This window comes from Rhamphochromis longiceps, linkage group LG2, assembly GCF_057381845.1.
Source record: "Rhamphochromis longiceps isolate RC_006_pf linkage group LG2, R_longiceps_female_GT1.1, whole genome shotgun sequence".
Classification (NCBI taxonomy): Eukaryota; Metazoa; Chordata; class Actinopteri; order Cichliformes; family Cichlidae; genus Rhamphochromis; species Rhamphochromis longiceps.
The window spans coordinates 10,401,596-10,414,721 of NC_140558.1; the positions used below are offsets into that span (position 1 = coordinate 10,401,596).

The 13,126-nt window shown below is 42.2% G+C and overlaps 1 protein-coding gene across 4 annotated transcripts; it reads left to right on the forward strand.

Moving 5' to 3' along the window:
- Positions 1-148: 148 nt before the first annotated feature.
- On the forward strand, positions 149-13,015 carry matr3l1.2 (matrin 3-like 1.2). Of its 4 annotated transcripts, none has more exons than XM_085417510.1 (22): positions 149-423; positions 1,115-2,015; positions 3,019-3,080; positions 3,252-3,290; positions 3,787-3,881; positions 5,584-5,621; positions 5,808-5,924; positions 7,037-7,162; positions 7,247-7,435; positions 7,772-7,896; positions 8,145-8,556; positions 8,634-8,831; positions 8,904-8,994; positions 9,182-9,198; positions 9,594-9,716; positions 9,902-10,030; positions 10,796-10,924; positions 11,007-11,137; positions 11,824-12,094; positions 12,188-12,326; positions 12,439-12,554; positions 12,670-13,015. In XM_085417510.1, exons 2-22 carry the CDS (start codon positions 1,272-1,274, stop codon positions 12,727-12,729), a joined length of 3,351 nt encoding a protein of 1,116 aa, XP_085273636.1. In that variant the 5' UTR covers positions 149-423; positions 1,115-1,271; the 3' UTR covers positions 12,730-13,015. The 4 variants fall into 4 exon arrangements, with proteins under 4 accessions (XP_085273636.1, XP_085273626.1, XP_085273646.1 ...); XM_085417500.1 differs by having other exon boundaries at positions 1,118-2,015; XM_085417520.1 differs by having other exon boundaries at positions 150-423; positions 1,118-2,015; positions 8,907-8,994.
- The last annotated feature ends 111 nt before the right edge of the window (positions 13,016-13,126 follow it).

Below are 13,126 nucleotides of genomic sequence, written 5' to 3' on the forward strand. Positions count from 1 at the left end.
TTCAAGATGATGTATTTAAATGATGTATTTAAAACTGGCTGCAGATTTTTGAGCTTTCATACAAACTGAACAGACACCTTTTGTTTGATCGTTACATTCAGACACGTGATCGTACTGAGACGTACCATTAAACGGAGCACGGGGGGAGAGTCCATTGTTTAAACTTTATTCACAAGCCCTAACTGTCCTTCCAGCTCTTCGGTCTTGCTGATGATAAGAGTAGTTTAATTAACTAGTAATAAAGACAGAAGAACTTGCCGAGCCCTCTATTTGCACTAGAAAGAAGAAAAAGAACCGCGAAGAGCGGAGAAACCTCAGTAAAACCCGCTGTGAGTTGAGACGAAATATCGCGATACTTCGTAGTGTGCGGTTGTCTCTCACGCAGGCTCATAAATAACTGATCTAAAAGGTTTTGGAGAAAGGGTAAGAGCGTCTGTGTCTACAGATTAATCCTCATTATACACGTTATATATCAACAGCTTCATGTACAGTTTGCACGTTAAATATCAGATAATTGAAGGGTTTTACCTATTCTAGTGTTAGCATGTAGCAGGCGACGTGTGTTAGCAATGTTAGCTACCTTAGCTACACAGCTTGTCTGAGTCATTGTCGGTCTGCTTTTACTCACTTTTGGACGCCTAGTTTTAATTATCTATGCTTTTAGTTAAAACATGTCAGGCTAAACAGAGTAGTGTTTATGGATGATATTAGCGCATTTAGCTTAGTTTAGCTGTTAGCCCCTCCCCCGTAGGCGTGTTTGGTACACCTTTCCTTCTCCTCTCACTGTACCTGCACAGATGTTACTCCTGGTCTGTGTCAGGCTGTGATTCACTCAGAGGCTCGTTGTAATCTCGCCTCTTGCCGATGTTTTCGTGGACTCAGAGTTTCTCTTCCTCAGTGAGGCGGTCTCCATCACTCTGTTTGCATCAGGTCATGTTCCTCCTGCTGGGCTGAGGTGAATCTTTCTCTCTCTCCTCCTTTAACCGCCTCCTATGTTCCCTTTGCAGTAAAGATCAGAGTCGTGCTCCTCCGTCTGTTGCTCAGGGCCTCCACTGGCTCCTGTTTTCTTAGGAGAGGCTTTGTTTGAAGCTTTTTCTACCTCATTGTGTCTCAGCAGAAATAAGACTTGCCACCACAGAAGAAAAGGAGCTCCTGCTCTCTTTGACCACATTAAGTTCCTGTCATCTTTGAAGACCTTTCCAGCGCCTGTTTCCTTCTTTATCTTGGCTCTCTGTGCTGAATCCAGAGAGCGGGACAGACTTTTTGATATCATGTCTCAGAAGACGCAGGCTGACGGTGCTCAGAAACACTTCGCTGTGGGTCGGGGGCTCCTGGCCGCTGCAGAAACCTTGAACTTCAACATGAACGAGCAGCGTCCCAACAGACCAATGGGTGTGGGCGTGGGCATGGGCATGGAGGGCCAGGACGGCAGCGGGCAGATGTCCCGACGTGGCAGCGGCGGTGGCGGCAGCACCAGCAATCTTGGCAGCACCATGAAGCTGTTTGCCAGTTTGGGGCTGTCGCCCTCTGACCTGGACGCTCTGGCTGAAATCCCTGAGGAGGAGATCAGTGTGGAGACGCTGCCACACATCCTCAGACAGCTGAAGAGTCGCAAGGGGGAAGCAGGAGAGCGGCGGGCGGCCATGTCCTCTGATGCTGCGTATCGAGGAGGAAGCTGGGAAGAGGGACACGTGGGGAGGATGGGCGGTTCTTCTCTGGGACAAGGTTCAGCCAAGTCCTCCACAGACTTTGGGTACAGCTCCCTGCAGGACGTCTCCTCCGGCCGGGGCTACGGCTTAAATTACAGCGGTGGAGGTGGAGGTGGGAGCAGAGAGAGGCCATACTCTGAGCTTTCCCACCGCAGTGGGCTCGGCATGGGCCCGTCTGAGCCCGTCTTTATGCAGAGGAGGATGGGCTCCCCGTCAAACGGAAAAGTCCAAGACTTCTTGGGAGTCATGCCCCCCATGTTCCCCCACGTGTGCTCTCTTTGTGACTTTGACGTTCATTCCACCATGGTGAGTACGTCCAACCTGCTTCCTCTTTTCTTCTCGGACTAACTGTAATTGTTTGAGCTCCAGTCTTCCTTCAGTCAGTGACAGGCGCTGATTCAGGTCCGGTTTACTTCATATAATTTCCTTGTTGTATCTCCTCACAGCATGTTCCCTGTCTCCATTTTCTCAGCTGAAGCTCTCCAGCATTGACCAGTTAGATTTGGATCTTTCCAGCGGTCATCCAATTAAACCAAAAATCTCTTTTTATAATTAGTATCTGTTCACATGAGCTGGTAAAGCTGTTCATGTTACACATTCAGTCTGATATACTTGATCTTTTCACTTCATTAGCTTTAACAAAGTCCTGGGAGGATCTTGATTTGCTCCTTGTGTCTCCAACATGAAACATTTAAAGCTCCTCACACATTCATGGACTTATCGAATTGGCAGCTTTTAAACCTGTGAGACTTTTGGCAGCTGGGGTCTTGTGTTTGTTTTTCTTTAGTTTGTGGTGTCAGGGTTTCTTCTGGGGCATTAAGTATGAACTTTTAAAAAAGGAATTAAAATGGTCTTAAAATGTTCTATTTCCCAAGCCTTTGCTAAAGATTTGAGAAATATACACATGGTATTTTATAACCTTCTTAAAATCAGTGACTGTTACTGTTTTGTCTAGCCAGTTTAGAATCCAAAAAGATCCACATTACCCTTTTCTTTTCTTGGAAAAAAGGCATCAAATGCTGTTTTTCATTTCTTTTTTTAAGTCATTTCTAAAAGATCTTAAAAAGCACTCCTTTAATTTTTAAAACGGTACAGGAACCATTTTATCATACCCTTTAAGTAACAGGTGATAATATATATATATTTTTTTTACTTAGTTTAAAAAACAAAACAAAAACAATTCCCTGGGTGCTTTTCTGAATGAACCACTTAAGGTTAATAACTGTTTGAACTGGACCTTTAATATAGAGGTTCCATGTTAGGAAATGAAAGTGTTTGAGCGTCACTCATTCTCTAGATGTGTTTGTAGGAGTGGAATCAACACATTAATGGACTCCGCCATGCTGAAAACAGACGGCAGCTTCTTGACATGTGAGTCGCTCTTAATACACAACAGTGAGCCAAAACATTGAAACCATCTGCAGTCAGTCAAGATGTGTCACCTACTTGGTTTATGCTGGATTGAACTCGGAGGTCTTTCCCTCTTTAATAGATGTTTAATATTGTGTGAATGTTTTTTTGTTTGTTTGTTTTTTCTTTTAGGTATCCTGAGTGGGATCCCGGTATGGGCTCAGGCAGAGGGTAAGAGACACTGATACTGTTAGCAAAACAGTAATTATAGTGTAGAAAATAATTCATCTGCTGCTCTCTGTAATCATGACTGAATTGTGGACTCCATTTCTAAGCTAAGTGATAGCAATGATAGCACTAGCATTTCTAAGTTAGCTTGTGCTGTCATTGAAGCACTCAGAAGTGAAATCATGACATGGACTAGCAGAGTCGGCCCACATGCTGCTACAGGCAACTGAGGGGGACATTACACTTCAGTCTGTTCACACACTGGAAGTAAAAATACTTTAATACTTCAAATTAAAGTAAAATCTGTGATAGACTGCAGTTGAGAATCAGACATCATATCATAAAAAATCAAATTCTGGGGTTCACAGACTCTTTGCAGCTTCTATAGCTTGTTTGTGCTAATTGAGTAATTTTTATATTGTATTACATCATATTATATTTTGTTCTAATAATCCAGATGTTTGATAACTGACTCACACCCTAGTTCATTTATTTCCAGTGGAGGTCTGTCAGAGACCCCCAACCTGTCTGCAGGGCTGCTGGGTCCCGCCCCCATGTCTTCAGGACCAATGGGAGGGATGTCCTCGAGCTGGGGTAAGATACATGCAGATGCATTTTTCTTCTTCTAATTATTACTGTTATCATTATTGCTGGAGGTTTTAGTCCACTCCAGGACATAAATCATCTTAACTTGTCCTTATGTATTTTTTAAAATTCTAAAGGGCCGATCGTGATATTTTAAATCCATCATTTTTTTTAATATAATGAACATTTATTTGTTCATTTAATGTACTGACTTCACTTGCATCCTTAGCTTAGTCTTTTTACTCAATTTAATTTAGTTACTTTAGCTTATTATAATATACTCATTTAATTACTATACTTATGTAATTAAAGGAATTAAGTAAATTATCTTTAATTTTGTTTCAATACTTAGTTGTCTGTCTTATTTACTTTACTTATCTTACTGTACATACTGTACTTACTTTACTTACTTACCTAGTTCTTATTTTCCCTCATTTACTAGCGGTACTTGTTTTACATATCTTACTTTACCTTCTTTACTTACGCACATTCTTTTCTTACTACACCTAGTTTTGTTACCTACTTTACTTATCTGAATGAATCAGCCAGAGCTTTCTTATTTTTCTCATGGACTTGACTTAGGTTTGAACAATTTGAGAACAAGGTGATGCAGGATTTTGAAATTCATACCATAGGTGCATCTACTAGGAGGCTGAGAGGTGGCAGAGGCTGCTGCCAGTATTTTCTTTAATGTAGTTTTACTCTTACCGTCCTTTACTTACTGACTTATTTAACTCTCTGTACTTTGTTAACTTTACTTTCTTTGCTTACTTTTTTCAATGTACTCAGTGTACTCCTTTGTTTATTTAGTTTACTTGTCTTACTTAATGACTTCATTATTTAACTTTACTTTTACTATTTCTGTTTATTTACTGACTGTACATACTTACTCTATTTAAGTAAGATAAGTAGCAAAACTAAACATGTTTTACTTTTGCTTTTCTTCCTGTAATTTGTTTTCTTCCTTGTCAGACTTTACTCACTTTATTAGCTGTACTTACTTTACCATATTTTCTTTACTCTTCTCACTTCATTTACTGTTTATTGTACTCACTGTATTTAGTGTACTTTACTTACTGTGATCACTTTAGTGAGTAAAATAAATAAACTATAGTTGCTCTACTTGGCTTACTTTACTCAGCTTTCTTACTTTACTTGTTATACTTACCTTATTAATTTGGTTAGTGTACTTACTATACTTTTGTTACTGTACTTACTTATCTTACTTTATTTACTTGCTGACTTACATTACTTATTAAATAATTGCTCTGAAAATGTTCGGGCACAAAAACCATCACAGATAAAAAAAGAGAAGTCAGGTGCTCAAAATAATCTTTAGACTCAAACATTAGAACAGGCTTTTCCCAGCAGCACGCCATGTAATAAATACTCACAATGAAAATGGCAGGCATTACAGCTTCTATCTAAAAATGTATAGATTCAGGCGTCGTGTGCTCCAGGTACACTTCACGCAAATCGAGTTGCCCGAGATTCACAGCATTTACAGAAAATGCGCTATTTTGTGATATAAAGTGTTATCAGGATGGGAAATGTTTTTGCGATATTTTGGTCATATCGCACAACCCTAATTTAATGTAATCAGAGCCTTTAAAAAGTTTATTTCTGTATAAAATAAAAACCCTGCATGGTCATTTTGGTCACTTAAAAGATCCTAAATTGGTGGCCTAAACATTGTGTTTTTCTGTGTCAGGTGGAGGTGGAGGTCCTGGACAGCTGGGTCTGAATAAGGTCAGTCTGAACGCTTGTGTCACCTGCTGTGTCTCTGACCCTGTGGATTTCAGAGGGTTTCAGTAAACATATTTCCTCCCTCTGTGCCAAACACATTGTTTAAAAGTTCACGTCATCCAGAATATCTTTGAAAAGCTTTGTGGTGCTTCAGTGACGGTGCAGCAGTGTTAAATGTCGTGTCCTCAGCTGAGGAGCAGGGTGGTGGTGGTGAAATACGACAGGAAGCCTCTCAGCAACAAGACCCTGTTCGCCTTCGCTGAGCGCTTCGGCTGCCTGAGGGAGCACCTCATCCTCAAGAACAAGGTAGGACAGCTCACCTCGCTGTTTCCACTTCATTCATTTCAAATCTGAGGAAGGGAAAAAATACCTTTTAATAATTTTTAAAAATCATAGGGAACAAAAAAACAAACAGATTTTGGCTTTAGATTGGGACACTCACATGAATTTGATGTGGAAACCAGCTGTACTCATGAAATTAAAGTAAAAATAATAACACAAATTAAAAGTGCAAAATTCTGAGCACCCCTATGAACTCTGAGGGCTGTAACTGGAAATATTCATTGTGTGAAGGTAAGATTTTGCTGGGCTTTGCGAGGTTAGCTGATTCTGTCGGGATTGGGTCGGAGGTAGCGATTGATTTTAAATGTGACGACTCATGTAATTTAATATAAATCAGAAAGGGAAGACTGATGAGTCATAGGAAGGTCAGTCAGTCGAAGATGTGTCAGATGTCTGGACTTTTTCTTTTTTCTTCTTCTTTTTAAGAAAATACAAATAATTTTTTTGATGTGTTGTTTGAAGTATTTGTGTTTTGCTCTGACTCAGAAGAACAATTTTCAAAATGTTTTTTAAAAAGGAGAGAAAAAGAAATATCACGTTAGCGCATCTTAAATAAAATGGTGTAATATAATAATAATAATAATAATAATAATATATGCTTCAATAAAACAAAGTGAGCTTAATAAAAATCAAACTAAAATTCAGTATAAGTTAATAACGTACTGACTGCAGCAAGTTAAAATCTACATAAATGGCAAAAAATGATGTCTGGATCAAATATAATCAAAGTTTAAAAAAGAACAAAATGTTAACTACAAATTTTATTTAAATTAAGCTGAATATGTCACATAACTCATAAAGTTAAACGGGTCAAATAAGGGTTGATTTTTCAGAAGGATTTTTAAACAAGCGCACCAAATAAACCAAAAAAGAGAAGGGTGACTTGAACTTAAGGAAAAACTTCCCCAGAAAGTCTGTATAGAGGAAAAACTTTGACCATCGCTCAGTCCAAGCCCTCACACTTTACAGAAACGAGCCAAGCTTCAGTATCGTCGTCCTAAAGATCACAAACCACAGGATCTGACCTGTTTCCTGTTTCACAGTAAGACCTGAAGTCTAATATCTGTGTCCATCAGGCTTTTCTGGAGATGAGCACTCATGAAGAAGCTCTGGATGTGGTGAACTACTACAAACAGCACCCGGCATCTCTGTACGGCAAATCCATCTCCTTCTACCTGTCCCAGACCCTCATGTTCATCGAGGTAATGTTGCCCTCGCCGGTTAAATAAAACTCACTGCTTTCTGACACACTCAGACCCTCACAGGTTTCCGTTTTTGACCCTCAGAAAGACGAGCGATCGATGGACCGACCGATGGATCGACTGATGGACAGACCTGTGAGGGAGGTCAAAGGTCAAGCCAGCAAGGTAGTTTTTTTCTCCAACCTGCCCCGCGAGGATGAGAAGAAGAAGGAGCTGCTGACCATTGCTGAGCGCTTTGGTGTTGTGGAGAAACACCTCTTCTTAACAGATCAGGTACTGGTGCCATCGCTGACTTTAAGCTTTAGCAAAAAGGAAAGTTTGAAGCCTTAAAAGTCGAGCAGGGATCTGTCTGGATCCAAACTTCTCATCCCTCGACCACCACCCCAAAATTTTTCAGACACCAGTGTTGCTTAAACCTGGCATGTCAGCCATGTGGTCTGGTAGTTCTAACTAACATTCAGTTATTCATTAATGTTTTTTTAATGCTGCTTTTCGTGATTGTGGAAAGTGTGTTTTTTTTTTTTTGTTTTTTGTTTTTTTTTATTGGTCACAAAATTGGCCTGTACGCCCTCCATGAGCTAAAATGAGTCTGACTTTCCATGTGTGCAGGCATTTATCCAGCTGGGAACTGCAGAGGATGCAGAGATGCTGGTGAAGTATTACACTGTGAACCCCCTCACCATCCGAGGAAGACGGATCCGCCTCAATGTCTGCACCAAGTACAAAACCCTCAAGTGAGTACCTCAGACGCGTGATGGCTGTGACATTGTCTGTGACCTGGTGCAGGACTCTTTCCTCTTCTGTGCAGTAGGAAACACTAACAGAATTTTGTAACTTGGATTAAGTTAACAAAAAGCAAGTAAAGAAAATAAAGTAAATTTGACCAAAAAAAAGTAATTATAGAAAGTAAATAAGTAATAAAGCTAACTTGAGTAAGAAAAGTTAAGTCAGTAATGCATTAATGCTTCTGTGCTTCACGCAGTGTGAACGCAAGGAAGGGCGGAGGAGACGCTTCGAACAGGAAGAGTGGCAAAGCCAACTCCACCTCCTCCGGCACTGGAACCAGGACCTCCTCCAAAACCACCTTATCCAAATCATCCACCTCCAGGTCCAAAGAAGACAAGAAGAGGGAGGAGAAGGAGGAGGAGAAGAAGGAGGAGGAAGAGAAAGAGGAGAAGAAAGTGAAGGCAGAGCCAGAGGAGGAGGAGGAAGAGGAGGAGGAGAAGGAAGTCTCAGGTGTGATGGAAGGAGGGGAGGATGGGGAGGGGGAGGAGCAGGCAGCAACTGATGGAGAGGGGGAGGAGTCAGAGGGAGCAGAGTCTGTGAATTTGACGGTAGAGGAGTCTGAGGATGCTCGACAGGAGGAGGAGGAGGAGAAGAAAGAGGAGGAGAAGGTGAGAAAACAAAAAAGATGAAGAAAAATATATTAAAGCCAAGAGTGATTCCTGGAATTAAACCGAACTGCACACAGGTTACTGATGATGTCACTGATGACACACCTGGAGACACGAGTGAGGTCAAGCAGGAGGCGGAGTCAGAGCCACAAACGGAAGCGGCAGAAACAGAAACTTCGGCCGAGGAGCACGAGAGCAAAGAGGAGGCGAACATGGAGGCGGCAGAGAGCTCAGAGGCGCCGGAGGCAGCGGAGGGAGATCTACCCGAAGAAGAGGTGATGCACCTGCTCTGTCCTTCAGTCTGTAATCCAGGAGTGGCACAGGTGTGTTAATGATGTCTCTTCCAGCAGGACTTCCCAGAGAACATGGAGGACTTTGTGACGCTGGACGAGCTGGAGGAAGACAACGACGAAGCCCATGGAGAGTCGGACAATATCGGTACCTGATCAGATCAATATTTAGAGATCAAAGTTAACACTTGTACCTGTAATGTGCTGCAGCACCAGCTTTTCCTTAAAAAAGTCATTTTCCTTCATGGATGTGAGGACGATGTCTTCAATCAACAAAAAGGTGTTTGAAATTAACGCACATCTTCCTCTCTGTTTGTGTCTCCTCTTCTCTGCAGACAACACGAGGCGAGGGGTACGTACCCGAGCGCCGTCGCTCTGATACCTTTAATATTTGACTTCATGTTTCTGTGGATCACTGCATCTCAGCTGCATGACACTCCCTCTAAATCTGATCCTCTGAGGTCACACTGTCACTCTAACTCTATTTAGTGCTTCGTCAGACGCGTTTACTTTGATAAATACTCTGAGTTTATAATAATCAATATGTTTATAATGGTGTTTGCTCAAACCTCCACACAGAGGAAAATTTTGCATTAATAATGGTTTTTGATCCATAATATCCTTGCTTTTGTATGTAATTGCGCTAGCTTCAGACATTTTGAGATTTCCAACATAACTTTTGTTCAGAAACCTGTTTTCATTCACTCTGTTTCACTGGAATTCCTCAATTCTTGCTCCTCCCATCAGGGTATGAGGGTGGTGAACATCGTCGGCTTCAGGCGAGGGTACCAGTACCTCAACGAGCTGCTGAAACTCGCCCAGCCTTTCGGGAAGGTGGTCAAACACCTGGTGCTGGACCTGAGACCCGAGGTACTCCAGAACTCACTCACAGTATTTAAAATATTTAAAATTAGAGATTAATTTTGAAAATCAGTAAAACTGAGAGCTCCTTTCAGTCACTTGTGAAGCATCTTTTAAGGTTAAGGCGTACGCGTTACAGACATTTGTTCTGTGCCGTTTAAACACCTCTTTGTTTGTCTCCTCTCCCTTGTAAGGCGTTCCTTCAGTTCGCCACAGAAGAAGAAGCACGGGCGATGGCCAACTTCTACAACGGGAACATCACGGCGTCGGTGTGCGGGCGGCCGGTGAGGATCAGTCACTCCATGAGCTACCCCACCATCCAGGTGAGCATTCGGCTGGTTTTATTTCATTACACCACGCGACTTTGTTTGACTTTGTCAGACATGTTTGAAACCTCTATTCATGTGTCTGAGTCTGCTCTGTCACAGAACTGAGCCACGAACAAATGAAATGCACCACGTGAAACATCGGCTATCTAAAATCCAAAAAACTGGTGAAGATAAAGGCAGCCCCCAGTTTTAATCTCCAGCGTATATTTCTGAGCTTCTCGTAGGGCTGTGCGATATGGCCAAAATCTCATATCCCCACAGAAGACAAAGGCTGTTAATGGTCCCACAATCTCCTTTTAACCCCAGATTGTGGAATGCCTTACCTCCATCTTTGCACTGTCTTGATTTTGTTGATTGTTTAAAGAAGCAGCGGAAGACTCATTTGCTCAGAGTCTCTTTTAACCAGTTTTAAACTACAAAAGCAGGCTGATGATCTGACTGTAACATGTTAGACTTTTAGTATGGAGTGAGAAAGTAAAAGTTAAATTCTCCACATATCAAAAAAATAGCTTCAATGCTTCCTCAATAAATCTACGGTCACTCTGGATTAAGAGATTTATATAAATACTCTTAATCCAGATTATGAGCTAGATTAACTGATTCAGAGTGTATTTAAGGTTCTATAAAGCTCAGTTTGCATCAGTAACGTCTGTTTTACGGCAGCCTTTAGGATTATAATGAATTAATTTTGAGACCTTTTGAATTTCCCCCACTCCTTTCTTTGATTTGATCACGTTTTCTTTTCTGCTTGCTGTTCAGTCCGGTTCCAGCAAGGTGGTGTACATCGGTCAGCTCCCCAACAGCAAATACACAGACGAGGAAATCCTGAAGTTCGCCGAGCCATTTGGCAAGGTCAAAAAGTACTTCCTGAACAGGATCCGGAGAGAGGTACAGAACCAGGGCAACCGCACGCCTGAACTGAATCCATTTAATTACTGCTGCTTTAAAACTGTCCAACATTTTTCCTCAGTGTTTCCTCGAGATGTACAATGCCGAGGATGCCGAGAAGATGGCTGCCGATTATAAAGCGAAGTCGCCAAAGTTAAACGGGAAGCGCCTGACCATCTACGTGAGCAGGAAGTACAAGCAACTGAAACACGGGTGAGCGTCATCGTCGTCTTCTGTGGCCCCTGGGTGCATGAGTCACCACTAACGGCTGTTCGACTGGCGACCAAATAAAAACTACAACCAATCTAGAAACACTCTTTTACCACAAGCAGCAGGAACTGTCGCTGGAACATGTTTCTGCCATTAACTGCTGGAAAATCCTGTATTTCCAGAATGATCTCCAGGCTGACATCTGAGTGCATGATGTCATCACTGTGCAGGAAACAAAAAAAATTATCACAAAACTTAAAAAACAATTCAGTCATGAAAACTTCGACTTGTTTAAACTTTAAATACTGTTTTTATGTTGAAGTGTCCCGAGAGCCTGCCCTCTAATGTCGGCCAGGGATTTTCACTCTTTGGTTTGCTAATTTTGAGAAAAACATTCGATGGTGAAAAGTCAAACAACTCTTTCTGATGTTTTATAAGCTTTGTTGAGGTTCTATGAAAGCCTTGGGACCAGCTGACTGTCGGGTCAGACGACTATTCTGTAGTGTTGATGAAACATCACATTTTAAAGCTTTGACCAAGGGTCACACCTTGTTAGTCCAAAGGTTCTGTTCAGTTTTATCTGCAGTCCTGTTTTTGAGGCTGTGGTGAAGAGCATACTGAGGTGCATGCTGGGAGTTTGTGTTTGTGTCACATTAAACGCTCTGTCTCATCTCACTGTGTTCACTCAGCCATCGAACGCCGAACACCGTGAAGAGAGCGAGTGACGACTCGCCACAAAAGTTCTCGAAAGATGCCGAGGAACCACCGGCCAAGAAACCTAAAGAGGAGGCCCAACCAGAGTTGGAGGAGGAGAAAAAGGAGGATGTGGAGAATCAGAAGGAGGAGAAGCAGCAGGAGGAGGAAATGGAGACCCCTGATGTGAGCGAAGAGACAGCGGTGGAAGAAAAGTCGGCCGCGGAGAAAGTTCCTGAAGTTTCTGCTGAGAGGAGCAGCGAGGACGTGAGTCGTTTCTGAAGATCTTTAATGACCGATAACGGCGTGATTATTGATTACTTAAAATACAGTTGGATTAAACAAATTCTCTCCTTTCAGGAGAAACAGGAGGAGCTGGTGGAGCAGATGGAGACATCGACCAATCAGAGCGGGGAGACCGAGGCTCCTCCTCCTGCTGAGAACAAACCCAGCGTGGCGTCTATGCCGCTTCCACCGTACGACCCCAACACGCCCATTGGTGAGGACACTTTCTGATCACCAGGCAGTTGGCTGGTTTATGTTTTTAAAAAAAAAAAAAAAAAAAAAAAAAAAAAGGCGTCATCATCAATACGATTGTTGTTTTCCTGCAGGTGTCGAACATGTGAAAGCAGGTTTTTACTGCCGCATCTGTTTCCTGTTTTACTCCAACGAAGACACAGCGAAGAAGACGCACTGCAGCAGCCAGGCGCACTACGACAAGCTCCAGGTGAGAACCCGCCCCACTCATAGCTCCACCCACACATGACCTTTGAGCCTGAATCAGCTCCACACATCTGACACACGGCTCCACCAAACAAACTGAAGTTTGTTTTGTTTTTCAGAAATACCTGGAGAAGGAGCAAAGCAAAGCGGAGAAGAAGGTGAAGACGACAACGCCGTGAGAACATCTGAAACTGAGGAAGAAGTGTGGATGGACTTTTTTAAAAATCTTTGTTTCTATAGCAACGTTTGAAGCACACATCGGAGCGACTTTCTGCTGCCGCTCTGTGGCATTGAACCCTGAAGGACTCGCTGTTTGTAGCCACGCCTCCTTTTTTTTTTTTTTTTTTGGCTTCATTTCTGCAGGTATTGATTAGCTCTTTTATTGGTTCTTCTTCTGTCTAAACGGTCAGGAAAAGGAATACTGTGTTTAAGATCCGAATTTTAAAACTAAACAAAAAATTGATACCGTACAGGTGTTTACACAGCTGTCAATCACTTTCTTTATTCATCTAAAAACATCGGATCAACAGAATCATCAGGCGACCCCAACTCCCCCTCTGCTCAGATCTTTCCCAT

What these genes read in the sequence shown, in the direction of transcription:
- matr3l1.2 (XM_085417510.1), top strand. Translation starts at nt 1,272, where the DNA reads ATGTCTCAGAAGACGCAGGCTGACGGTGCTCAGAAACACTTCGCTGTG. An exon ending in TTGACGTTCATTCCACCATG is followed by an intron (nt 2,016 to 3,018) that starts GTGAGTACGTCC and finishes ATGTGTTTGTAG; the next exon opens with GAGTGGAATCAACACATTAA. An exon ending in TGCTGGACCTGAGACCCGAG is followed by an intron (nt 9,717 to 9,901) that starts GTACTCCAGAAC and finishes CTCCCTTGTAAG; the next exon opens with GCGTTCCTTCAGTTCGCCAC.